Below are 12,948 nucleotides of genomic sequence, written 5' to 3'. Positions count from 1 at the left end.
CTTTGGCCTTTAGAAGCATCACCCCATCTCTGCCTGTATCTCCACATTGTGTTTTCCCTTTGTACCTGTCTGGCTCCACATTGCTCCTTTGATAAGGACATGTGGGATTTGAGTCCACTGTAATGACCTCATTTTAATTTGATTACCTTTGTAAAGACCCTGTATTTTAATAAGGTCACATTCTGAAGTACTTGGGATACTTCAACATTTGAATTGGGAGGGAGGTAAAATTCAACACATCACACCAAGCAAGCTTCCTTTTCTTTAAAGTTATTTCCCATCTTTTTTTTTTTTTTTTTCAGAGCATCTTTTCTTTTTTTTTTTTTTTCCAATATATGAAGTTTATTGTCAAATTGGTTTCCATACAACACCCAGTGCTCATCCCAAAAGGTGCCCTCCTCAATACCCATCCCCCACCCTCCCCTCCCTCCCACCCCCCATCAACCCTCAGTTTGTTCTCAGTTTTTAACAGTCTCTTATGCTTTGGCTCTCTCCCACTCTAACCTCTTTTTTTTTTTTTTTTTCCTTCCCCTCCCCCATGGGTTTCTGTTAAGTTTCTCAGGATCCACATAAGAGTGAAACCATATGGTATCTGTCTTTCTCTGTATGGCTTATTTCACTTAGCATCACACTCTCCAGTTCCATCCACGTTGCTACAAAAGGCCATATTTCATTCTTTCTCATTGCCACGTAGTATTCCATTGTGTATATAAACCACAAGTTCTTTATCTATTCATCAGTTGATGGACATTTAGGCTCTTTCCATAATTTGGCTATTATTGAGAGTACTGCTATAAACATTGGGGTCCAAGTGCCCCTATGCATCAGTACTCCTGTATCCCTTGGGTAAATTCCTAGCAGTGCTATTGCTGGGTCATAGGGTCATAGGGTCTATTTTTAATTTTCTGAGGAACCTCCACACTGCTTTCCAGAGCGGCTGCGACATCAATGTCCACTATGTTATCAAGCAGAAACTTGGGCATCATCCTTATCGAGTCACTTGCCCTTATATGAACTTGGGATTCAGAGCTTGTAGAACTTGAAGGCAAAATTTTGGAAGAGGAACCTTCATAGCATCCAACAGTTTCCCAGAGGGGTCTGTGATTCCCAAATGGCTGACCACCTCTGTTTTGTATCTTTTTTTTTTTTTTCCTAAGGTGTCTACCACTTTAGTACAAAAGTAATACGTACATATGAATTTTAGAAAATTATAGATAAGTATAAAAATAAAATTTAAAATTATTCTATTATTCAGTTACCTGAAATCACTTAATATTTTGGTCACTGCTTTGTACATTTTATGCCTTCTTGCATTTTTAAAAAACTAGTTGGACCATACTGTATGTAAGATGTTGAATCAAGCCTTTTATATTCAACATTGTATCTTAAGTGTTTTCTCATGTCTTCATGAAGTATTTATAGTTTTAAATGATGCATATTATTCCATCAAATGGGTGGATAATGATTGACTTAGATATTTTCTTACTATCCCATGATCAAAATTCATATTGTTGCCATTTTTTGTTTTATAGAGAGTGTGGCGACCACTTTTGCTATTCAATTGGATTCAGATAATTTGTTTGTAATTCAGATATAACTCAGCTGGGGAGAAAGAGAAAGATGGTCAATGTCTCTAAACAAGTCTTTAGTGTAAACTGAAGGAAAACTAAATTTGCCTAAGTTAACAATGTTTTAAGGCATTATTTGTGAATAGTTACTTTAATTTTAAAGTTATTTTTATGGAATTGCTATGGTAGGTCACAGTAGATTCTCAAGTCAACTGCTTTTTAGCAGTTCTTTGTAGTCTATAACAGGGCTGTCCAACAACTTTTGGAGATGATGAAAATGTTCTTAAAATTTTTTTTAATGTTTATTTATTTACTTTTGAGAGAGAGAGAGAGAGAGTGCAAGCAACAGAGGGACAAAGAGCAGGAGACACAGAATCCGAAGCAGGCTCAAGGCTCTGAGCTGTCAGGACAGAGCCTGATGTGGGGCTCAAACTCACAAACCATGAGATCATGACCTGAGCTGAAGTCTGATGCTTAACCGACAGAGCCACCTGGGGGGGCCCCAAAAATGTTTTTTATCTGACCTGCCCAGTATGGTAGCAATTAGTCCCATGTGACTACTGAATGCTTAGTATGTGATTAATGCAACTCAAGAACTGGATTTTTAATTTTACATCATTTTTATTGGCTTACATTTAAAATGTTTATTTTTGAAAGTGAGAGAGAAAAAGATCATGCATGTGAGCAAGGGAGGGGCAAAGAGACAGGGAGAGAGAGAATCCCAAGCAGGCTCCATGCTGTCAAGTGCAGAGCTCAACGCAGGGTTCCATCTCATAAACCATGGATCATGACCTCAGCAGAAGTCAAGAGTCAGACGCTTAACCAACTGAGCCACCCAGGCGCCCCTTAATTGACTTAAATTTAAATAGCTACTTGTGGCTAGTGGCCACCATGTTGGATAGTACAGTTCTATCAAGGTGGTGAGTAAACACTTTTACAATGCGTACGTCTTCCTAAACACTCTTCTAAGTGCTTTACATATTAATGTATTTAATCCTTACGATGACTCCATGAAGTAGTCTTCTATTTCTATTTGGTGTGTAACAATTTACCTCAAAGCTTCGTGGCTCAAAACAACAACAGTCACTCATTTTGCTTAGAAATCTACAACTTGTCAGGATTCAGAAGCAGCTCATGTTTGTTCCATGCATCACTAGCTGGGGCTCACGGGTCTACTTGTAAGATACTCAGTTACAGAGTTGGCAAGTTGATGACTGTTATTGGGTTCTTTTCTTGAGGAACCTTCGGTTTCTGCATGGCATGGTGATTAGTTTCCAAAAGCAAGTGCCCCAAGAGACAGGAGGTGGAAACTGACAAAGTGTCACTCCAACGTATTCTATTGATCAGGCAAACCTCAGAGTATATATTCAAGGGTAGGAGGTACAGACTTCTCGGTTGGAGCAGTACCAAAGGATTTGGGGCCATGTTTTAAAATCATCCTAGAAAGATATAATCATTTTGATTTTATTTAATAATGAGGCAACTGAACATAGAACAATGAAGTAACTTGCCCAAGGTGACATGCCTAATAGATGGCGAAGCTGTTATTCATGTCAGGCGTTCTGACCTTGTAACCCCAGTGCTATATCGTGTCTCTCTGTAATTCATGTTTCACTAATTTAGATTCATATCTTCTTCAGTTTTTCCATGGTAGAATAATTACAAGATTAAGTGACTGATACTTGTTTGTAAATCACAGACTCTAAATAATGTAGTATTTGCAGGGGTTTGCTGCATACCAAATGGATGATGAAGACACATTCTCAACCCCCTGATTCAGGAGGAGCTGTTGGCTCCAATTTTGAGCCCCTCCGTTTTTGTCCCTATTCCTACTGCCCTCCAAAGAGAATTGGTTGTCACTTCCAGATTGAAACAGACCATGATTCTGAGTAAAACTCTCTCGGTCTTAGCATGTTGCCTGCTTCACCTATTCCTGTTACATGGAATATATATTACTAAAAAGGAATTAATAGGGACACCTGGATGCCTCAGTCGGTTAAGCGTCCGTCTCTTTATTTTGGCTCAGGTCACTATCTTGTGGTTTCATTGGTCTGAGTCCCATTTCGGACTCTGTGCTGATAGCACAGAGCCTGCTTGGGATTCTGTCTCCCTCTCTCTACCCCTCCCCTGCTTTCTCTCTCTCTCAAAATAAATAAATAAACTTAAAAAAAGGAATTTTTAAATAAGACTTACTTAGAATTATAAAAGGAGTTAAAGAAATGTTTCTGGTTTTTACTGAAAGGCTGGAAGTTAAATCCTGATTTAGAGGATATATTTGTGCATGTTTAGGGAAGTGTGTGTGTGCGTGTACTTCCATTTATTTGTTTATTCATTTATTATATTGATTCCTGGAAGATAAATCAGAAAAAAAAAATAGGTTATCCCCAATTCTAGAGATCGTCTGATAAAATAATGAAAGCAGCCTTTTACAAACCTAAGAAACCAGCAATTTCCTTTCATGTTCAAAGGTAATGGATATTTCCATGTGAAAGATTGATCGCCCTTTGTATGGCCTCTGGTTTGCAAATTGGGCTTCTGTTTGCTGCAATAATGCAATGTGGTTATTTCACACCTGATATTTGTCCCATTCAATCATTGCCACATGGATTCTTTTTTATCAAAACACTCTTTGAGAGAGCTTATAGTTAAGTGTATTTAGTTTTCCAATTTCTGAGTTTCTTTTCTGTTTTTTTCTTTTTTAATTTTTTTAAGGCAGAGAGGGAGAGAGAGAGAGAGAGAGAGAGAGAGAGAGAGAGAGAGAATCCCAAGCAGGCCCCACGCTGTCAGTGCAGAGTCTGATGCAAGGCTCAAGTTCACAAATCACGAGATCATGACCTGAGCCAAAATCAAGACTTGGATGCTTAACCAACTGAGCCACCCTGGCATCCTCCTATTTCTGGGTTTCTTAAGCAGCACTGTGAATCTCCCTGATGTAGAGAACTTCATTTTAGCACTTCAGAATCTGAGTATTCCAAATAACGAGGCTTCATTTCAATCAAATCTCACATTTCCCTTTACTTCTCATCCTACCTGACTCCCTCCTTCGTTTCATAATTCTCTTCTCATTTTGTGTCTGTGAGTTGGTACTTTGCTGGTTTTCTATGTAATTTGCTCTTTCTCTGGTATCTTCACTGGCCATGTCTCATGACTGCACCAGGCTCTCTGCCTCTCACTGTCCTTCATAGAGGAGATTCAGATCCCCATGCGCATGGGCCTCTTGGGAGCCTACGTGTGGTATCCCTGCAGGCTTGGATGTCTGCCACCTCTGGTAATAAGTCCACGTGATGCTTTGACATGCCCACAGGCAAATTTCTCCTTTTCTCTGAAAGATACCTCCTTCCCAGCCGCCCTATTTTTGTTGTCATAAAACAGGTCCCTGCTGTTATTCTTTCTTCTGTTTACCCATGTATATGCCTTCCACGGCATTTCTCTCAACCTGTGACCTGCCCATGTGTTTTGTTTAGGGACTGATGCCATTCTGGATTTTTCTCTTTTGCATATTTTAGGTCTGTCAGCTTACTAAACCCTTCTAGAACATAAGCTCCGTGAGGACAAGGGTCTTTGTTTTACTCAGTGATATATCACACGCGCCTAGCATGGTGACTGCCGTAGTTGAGCATTTAGTATGTTGTCAAAAAGGTTGGAAATGTTTTACATGGATAATTTATTTCACCTTCATAACGCCCTAGAAGGGTGGGACACTTCTATTAGTGTGCCTGTTTCACGAGAAACTGAGGCATGGAGATGCTAAGTTATTGCCCAGTGTCACCCAGCTGCTAGGTGGTACAGCTAGGACTTGAACCCAGGTCTCCTGGGTCCATGCTCTTAACCACTAAGCATCCCGCTATAATGCCACCGAACGATAGCGTGTTTGCTTTGTGCTTATGTTTCACCGGAACTCTGTACATGCTTTCTGCCCTGTGTGGGTGCTGCCACAGCTGAAGAGGCACACACTAGCTTGGGAGGTTTTGAAAGAAATTCCCAGGGTGGGACCTAGTTTATGAAGAGCAGGGACAGGAAGGGGACTCAGACTTTGAGCCAAGCCCGGCCCTCAGCCTGTGTTCTGTGCTGCCAGACCCACCAGTCTCCGCGTGGCCCACAGTTTGGGGAGGAGACTCGGATTTAACGTGCACGTTCCCCAGTGTTGTCAGGTTTTTCTTGCCTCCGACAGACGTCTGACGTGGCCGTGTGTATTTCTTCCTGTAGACAATGGTGGCAGCCGCACGTTGCACTCCAAAACGGAGACGACACCGTTGCCCACTAACAATACTGGCAATGGACACCCAGAGTATATCGCATATGCCCTCGTCCCTGTGTTCTTCATCATGGGTCTCTTCGGCGTCCTCATCTGCCACCTGCTGAAGAAGAAAGGCTATCGTTGTACAACAGAAGCTGAGCAAGATGTGGAAGAGGAAAAGGTTGAAAAGATAGGTAAATACCTGCATTCTCTTTATGGAGATGTGGATAGGGACAATTTTTTTTTTTTACGATTTTATTTTATTATTAATCTCTACACCTAGTGTGGAGCTCGAACCCACCACTCTGAGATCAAGAGTCACATGCTGTACTGACTGAGCCAGCCAGGTGCCCCAAGTGGGGGCAATTTTGAAATAAGTAACCAGTCATATGTATTTTCCATCTCTATGAGGCAAAATGGTCCATCTTCACAGTAGGTGGTATGGCGGAGTGTCCGTGTAGATTTCGTAGTAACCCCACCTAGAGCTTGAAACCTGCCTGTCCTTTACGAAACACCTACCAGCTCATTCCTTGTGACCTTGGGCAAGTCACATATGCTCTAAATCCCTACTATGTATAATTTAACTAGAATTTAATCTTAGTTAATTTCATGCCAATTTAATTTAATTTAAATGAGGGCAGTGATCTCCACTTTGTAGGATTATTGTGGAATTTAGAGAGATGATGCATTTGGTATTTGGCGCATAAGCCCACTCAGTAAATATGAATCCTTACTATTATTATTAAAAGAGATTCTAATAAGGATAATGTGAAATATAAATAGCTCTCACCACTTGTATGGTATTACTCTTGCTGGGGGAATTTGATCTTAAATCTGTGTGACTGAAATTTATATTTATTAAGTAAAATAATTGTGTCAACACTGCGATAAAAGTGTGGCAAGAAATGATGCCTTAGATTAACTTGAGGATATCTTACCTTTTCCTCTTAACGTGGAGTGTTAGGCAGTGTTCAGAAAAACCCAAGAGAATGAGATTTTCTTTCTTCATAGATGTTTTTTTTCAACCATCCTTCAGGGACGTTTCCAGACTTGGAGTTGGGGAGTAGTAGCTAACCTTCCTTATCCCTTTCAGCTCCTCAAAGGTCAGTTTTTGCAGAGGGGGACATTTGGAGTAGGTCACCTTTCGAGAAAGTCCAAAGGGCGGACTGGGGAGAGCTTCCTCATTCCTTGCCAGCCTGCTGGCCTGTTGGTTTTTCCCACCCCCACTGACCTTTGAGGCAGAGAGAGAACCCGGTTGCAGGATGAGTCATGTGTAGCTGTGAGCAAACCAAAGCTGAGTGTTTGTCAATAGAAAGCAAGCCTCCTCCTCCCCTCCTTCAAAGATGCTCTGTAGGCCGGCTTAGCAGGTCAACATTTGCACCATCCGGCCAGACGTGTGTTTTCACAGAGGGGGAAGCCGACTATGGATAGAGAAGACCCCTTCCCAGGTACACGAGTAGGACACTGCACACCTTGATTCATTCTCTGTGAACTAAGATGGTGTATTTCAACCCTCCTTTTTCCTTCCTCCCTGAAATCACACAGTTTCAGAGTGGAGGTTTGATTTTTCTTCAAACACTGTCACATATACAGAGTCTCATAAAGTTAACGGTTTGTGGGCGAATAACCACGGCTGAAATTTAGGTCAGTTGCAAGTGTATTTAAAAAAAAGGAGAGGCTTATAAACATGGATGAATAATTGCCCCAAAACAAATTCATACTCTAAACTAATGTAGTACACCTGCAATTAAAAGAAAATCCAAGGCGGGGGTTGCCTGGGTGGCTCAGTTGGTTAAGTGTCAGACTCTTGATATCATCGGCTCACGTTGTGATCTGCAGTTGTGAGATTGAGCTCCGCATCAGACTCTGAACTGAGCATGGGGTCTGCTTCGGATTCTGTGTCTCCCTCTCTCTCTGTCCCTCCCCTACTCGCTTGCATGCAAAATAAATAAATAAATAAATAAATAAATCCAAGGAGAATTTTTTTCTTTTAATTAACTATCTTCTTCCCATTTCCCCTAAGGGTTTAAGGAAATGATGGGAGAGAAATATAGTAGTAATGACTGATACAGATGCATGAAAGTGAGTGGGTGTTTGGACTTGGGAAGACAGTTGATGGATAATTCTGGTACTCGTTATGTCTGTTATATATGCCAACGAAATCACCATGGACTGTGCCCCAGGCAGTTTGGGGCTGAAGGAAGAAAGCCTAGACCCTTAGTGCCACGGCAAGAGCTTTCTTGAGACTGTTCAGTGAGGTGTCATGGAATCCACAGAAGTGACCAATTTAACCCATACCCTCCTCTGCCTTCTCTTTCAGAGTTGAATGACAGTGTAAATGAAAACAGTGACACCGTTGGGCAGATTGTTCACTACATCATGAAAAATGAAGGTATGGATGTTTTAGTATTCCAGAACAATTCAATATTCGTATGTTTTATTGAATCTGCTTCAGAGAGTCAGAATTTGTATGAACTCTCCTGTCAATATTTCTGGTCATTGGCAGCACCTTTTACCTAAGCTCATTAATCCATTAAGCTTTCAGGTTATCCAACCATAAGAGTTTCACATAAGTGTGTTTTCAGAGAGTCAGTGGGTGTGAGTAGTGCATAAAGCCCGCCCTGGAGGCTCACCTTCTAGTCCTGGCCTCACTTTGATTTGAGGGAAGTCACATTACCTCATGGAGTCTCCATTTCCACCTGTTTTTAAAAGGAGGATAATAAATAATATTTATATGGTAGCATTGTTGTGACATCCTGCATGTAAAATGCTTATTAGTATAGTAGGCGCTCAAACATCGTCTGTTCCTTTTTTTTTTTTTTTTGTATTAAAAAAAACTGTGGTAAAATAGACAAAACATAAAAAGTTACCATTAAAGGTACAGTTCGGTAGCATTAAGTACATTCATAATGATGTAAGCCGTCACTACTGCCTTGTTCCAGAATGTTTTCATCATCCCAAACTGAAACTCTGTACCCATTAAACAGTCACCGTCCACACCCCACCGCCCTCCCCCGGCCACCCTCCGGCGACCTCTCTGCTTCTGTCTCCATGGATTTGCCTCTTCTGGGATCTATTCTCAAGTGTTCCAATTTTTAAAAAGTTTAACCTTTGTGGACATAAGCAATTTCCCCCCTCGGAAATGTGCTCTTAACTCCTCTCTTCTGAAGTGGAGGATGAACTGAATCTTGATTTGATAAATCAGGGTTCTTGTTCAGAACACTGGTTATTATTTCTGTAGGATACCATTACAGGGGTGCACAGGGTGAGGCTCTCAGTGACTTTTGGGGCATGTGGAACTCATTGGCCACATCTCCAATAGCTGCAGATTGCCGTACTTTGAGTTCTCAGGAGAATCGAAAAGAAAACCTTTTCCTTGGGCTCTGTCCTGGCTCCAGTCACAGCGGTGCTGCAGGGCACACCGATGCAGCCGAGCCATTCGTCCGAAGGGGAAACTAGCTGTACTGCTAAGTAGATGCTGCTGCTCTGCCTCCAGCCCTTCCCTGGGGAGCCCCACCCCCACAGCCTCACTGTCAAGGAGAGCACCTGCCCAGCCCTGGGTGTGGGTCAGCCTTTTGACTTAGAGAAACAGCAGTTTCAGCTGGTTCCGCATCATTTTCATTATTCTTTACAGTGTGCTTTTCGTATGTAATCTCATTTAATCCTCACACTATCCCTCTAAAGTTGGTATTGTTTTTCTTAAAACATTTATTTATTTGAGAGAGAGAGAGAGAAAAGAGCATGAGTGGGGGAGGGGCAGAGAGAGAAAGAATCCCAAGCAGACCCCACACTGTTATAGTGCAGAGTCCGACTCGGGGCTGGATCCCACGACCATGAGATCATGACCTGAGCCAGAATTAAGAGTCAGATACTTAACTGGCTGAGCCACCCAGGCACCTCTAAAATTAGTATTGTTATACCCATTTTACGGGTGCAGAAACGAAGGCTTCAAGTAGTTGAGTTCACATGGTCAGTGAACAGCTTAGCCCTAGCTGGGTCTCTTTCAACTACACAGCATTACCTCTCCTCTTATAATTTGTGGTTTCAGTTTCTACAGGATGTAAAACCACATAATCAATCTTATTAGAATGGCATTTAAAGTAAGAACAAAAATGACCAGAACACTTGGATTTTGATCTCTGCCTTCCAGAGACCTTCCTTCAGGGAACGATATTTGGTGATGTTATTCATTAATACCCAATGGTGCACATTTCTACATAAGAAATCATTTTTAATTTGCACAAGAAATACACAAATATGTTCTTGGCATGGAAACTTCAGGCCTATGGAGGTTCACACAGTGAGGCATGGAGTGCCTTGTGCATTGGAAACTACCTCACATGGCTTTGGGATCTTGGGGGCCTTTGGGACTGGGGCTTCTGAGAGCTGGGGCAGCTGCCAAATTAGTTAGTATGGGATGTGGGGGACTGACTGTTGGATCAGAAATAAATAAATTGTGAAAACATTGCAAGGGCTGAAGTTCTTATGTACAACTTCCTTGTATGAGCTGAGTGTTTGCCATATGGTGGCCCTGAGGGCTTTCTAGGGACTAACAACCTTTTGATTCAGATACTTCATTCCCAATTTACAGTTGAGAAACCAAAAGGCCCACAGTGCTTAACTAGCTTGCCAACATCACATGGCTGGCAAGTGGCAGAGCTGAGATTTGAACTGTAGCATCTGACTTCAGAGTCTGTACTTAACCACTTGCTATTACTGCCTCTTTCCTGGTAGCAGGAAGGAGGGATGGGAAGTGTCTTCCTTTCAAAGAGATAAAGTGTACAGCTGGGATAGTTTATAAAACTCTTAAGCATTAAGTCATTAAATTCTCAAAACTACCTTATGGAGGTAGGCCCTTTTACCATCACATCTTGCAGATGAGGAAAGTGGCCCAGAGCTCATACGACAAGCAGCATATGGCAGGATGGGCCAACAGTGGCACTCTGCTTCATTACAGCAGAGGAAAAGCGTTTGACTTTCTGGAACAAGCTTGCTGTGTAGTTTCCTACCTCCCACACTCATGGGCAAACAGATCTGTCCTTTTCTTTTTTAACGATGTCCTTTTCCTTTTGGGAAGAAACCTTTTTGTTTCCTCTGTGTTAATTACCGGTAGGTACATGAAAGTAACAGCTAAGGTACTGTTTTCCTTCTTTCTCCTCTGCTCCCTGGTTTTTCCCCTCTACCCCGGTCCGTGCCTTCATTTGTCTCCTGTGATTTCTCCAGTGACCTGTGAGCATGAGTGGTGGTTCGGATCCTTTGGGTGGCCCTTGGTTCTCCTTGGCCACCAGGAGACATCTGACCTCACTGGACATCCCTTTTCCAGACATGGCCATCTCTAGCTTCCTTCCAGCCTGTGCCCAAACCACAGCTAGGGAATTAGATCCATAGTTGGGTCTCTTACCAGTTTATATCCTAGCTTCTTTGGTTTGCTTTGAGACTTCAATTCTCTAGAGAACAAATACATTTTTAATCTTTTGTCTATGTCTTTAGTAGTCTCTGGACTTAATATCAATTTAGACCTGCCTATTGATGTTAATTCAGTTTTCCATTTCTTTAATTGTAAGCACACCATAACGTAACTTTTCCTTTAAAATTGAAAAAAAAAAAAAAAGGAACACAATTAAATACAACCCATCCATTACCATTTGCCATGTTTATTTAGGTTTTCTTTGCCTGTACTTACATATTTTAAAACATTTGCTATCATGATTTATGAATAGTCTTCTGCTTTGCATTTTTAATTTGACTAATGGGGTAATATTTCACCTGTACTCATGGTGACATTCTTGCTTATGGTTTAAACATATCGTGTCTCGAATGTTGCAAATCAGGTTCGTTTAGGTAAATCTTTTGAGGGATACATTTATCAGCTGACCTGCATACTGATCACTGTCCTGCTAATCTCAAGGCTTGGATTAACCACAGTGCTACCCTTAATTTATCTTTGTAAATAGATTGAATTGAAGAGTGTGTGGGTGGTCATTGGGGTTTTCTTGGGTTCTATGGGAATTTGGAAAATGCTTGCACGTTTATAGCTCTCTTGCAGGCCCTTAAACTGCCCGATCTGGTAACAATGAAGATATTGTGATTATTCTCCAAGTGCCCCTAGTTACTCACACTAGGCAGGGATATCCTTTTGTGAAATTCTTACCTTGGGGTTCAACTGATACTATGGCAGGAGGGATTCCGTTACAAATTATCATTACCGAGTAGGTCTCTGAAAATTGCTTTAATGATTATGCAAATGCCCTATGAAGCATTAAACTATTGATCATTTGGGTAGGGACTTGGACATCGAAGAATGTAAAGGATAACATGGGGTCAAAAGCACCCACCCAAAGTCAGATGGACCAGGGTTTGTGTCCAGCTCTGTCACGCTAGCTGTGTGACTCCGGCCAGTCAGTTATGATCTTTAGTGCCTCAGCCTCTGTATCTGTAAAATGGGCATGATGATTCTGTCTATTCTGGACTTGTCAGGAGAGTCAAACATGGTAAAGTCTCTAAAGCTTTCGGTCAGTGGCTGGCACATGGCAGGCACTCAGATTTGGCCGGTGACAATAGTTCTGGCCTGGGGGATTTGCCTTGATTGCAAGGGAATGTTTGCAGAAAAGACTGGTAGCGGAAATAGGGCATTTCTCCTGCCTGATTTTCACTGCTTTATACCTAAGATCAGGCAGAAATTCAGGACAGAAGAGAGGAAGCATTTCATGAAATTACTACCCTCTAGAAAATGTCTCCTGTTCCTGACAGGCTTTCCTTTCCCTGTAACTGACCCCTCCCATTCTCTGGATACCCATGAAGGGAAGTATAGTTGACAGAATGTTGACAAGAGCAGGGGAGCCATCTTTTATGGCTTATTGGAGTTATGAGTCACAATCAAGGAGGGGATACATATTCAAAAGAACTTAATCAGATGATTGCTCCTTCATAGTAATTTTACAGCCAAATTCAAGCATGTGTTTGAGTCCTAATGGTGAGGTTATGTTAGAAAGTTTTCTCATCCCGGGAAACCACATGACCTCACACACTGAACCTCCTCGGACAGGGAGGGTGTGGGTCATGTTTACACAGAAACTTGAGTCCACTCTTAAAGAATTCACTCATAGCAAACAATGGGGCTATTTATTAATTTTTATCAGAGAT

General features: G+C 41.6%; 1 protein-coding gene across 2 annotated transcripts in view; it reads left to right on the top strand.

Moving 5' to 3' along the window:
- The window catches only part of RELL1 (RELT like 1), a 69,515-nt gene that overhangs the window by 27,376 nt on the left and 29,191 nt on the right, over positions 1–12,948 (top strand). For both annotated transcript variants that reach the window (XM_060655262.3, XM_060655263.3), the window contains exons 2-3: positions 5,775–5,999; positions 8,126–8,197. In XM_060655262.3, the coding sequence (XP_060511245.2) occupies positions 5,775–5,999; positions 8,126–8,197 (297 nt within the window). The remainder of the gene's footprint in view (positions 1–5,774; positions 6,000–8,125; positions 8,198–12,948) is intronic.

The sequence above is a fragment of the Panthera onca genome, chromosome B1 (genome assembly GCF_046562875.1).
Source record: "Panthera onca isolate mPanOnc1 chromosome B1, mPanOnc1 haplotype 2, whole genome shotgun sequence".
NCBI lineage: Eukaryota > Metazoa > Chordata > Mammalia > Carnivora > Felidae > Panthera > Panthera onca.
This window is presented reverse-complemented; position numbering and strand designations above follow the sequence as displayed.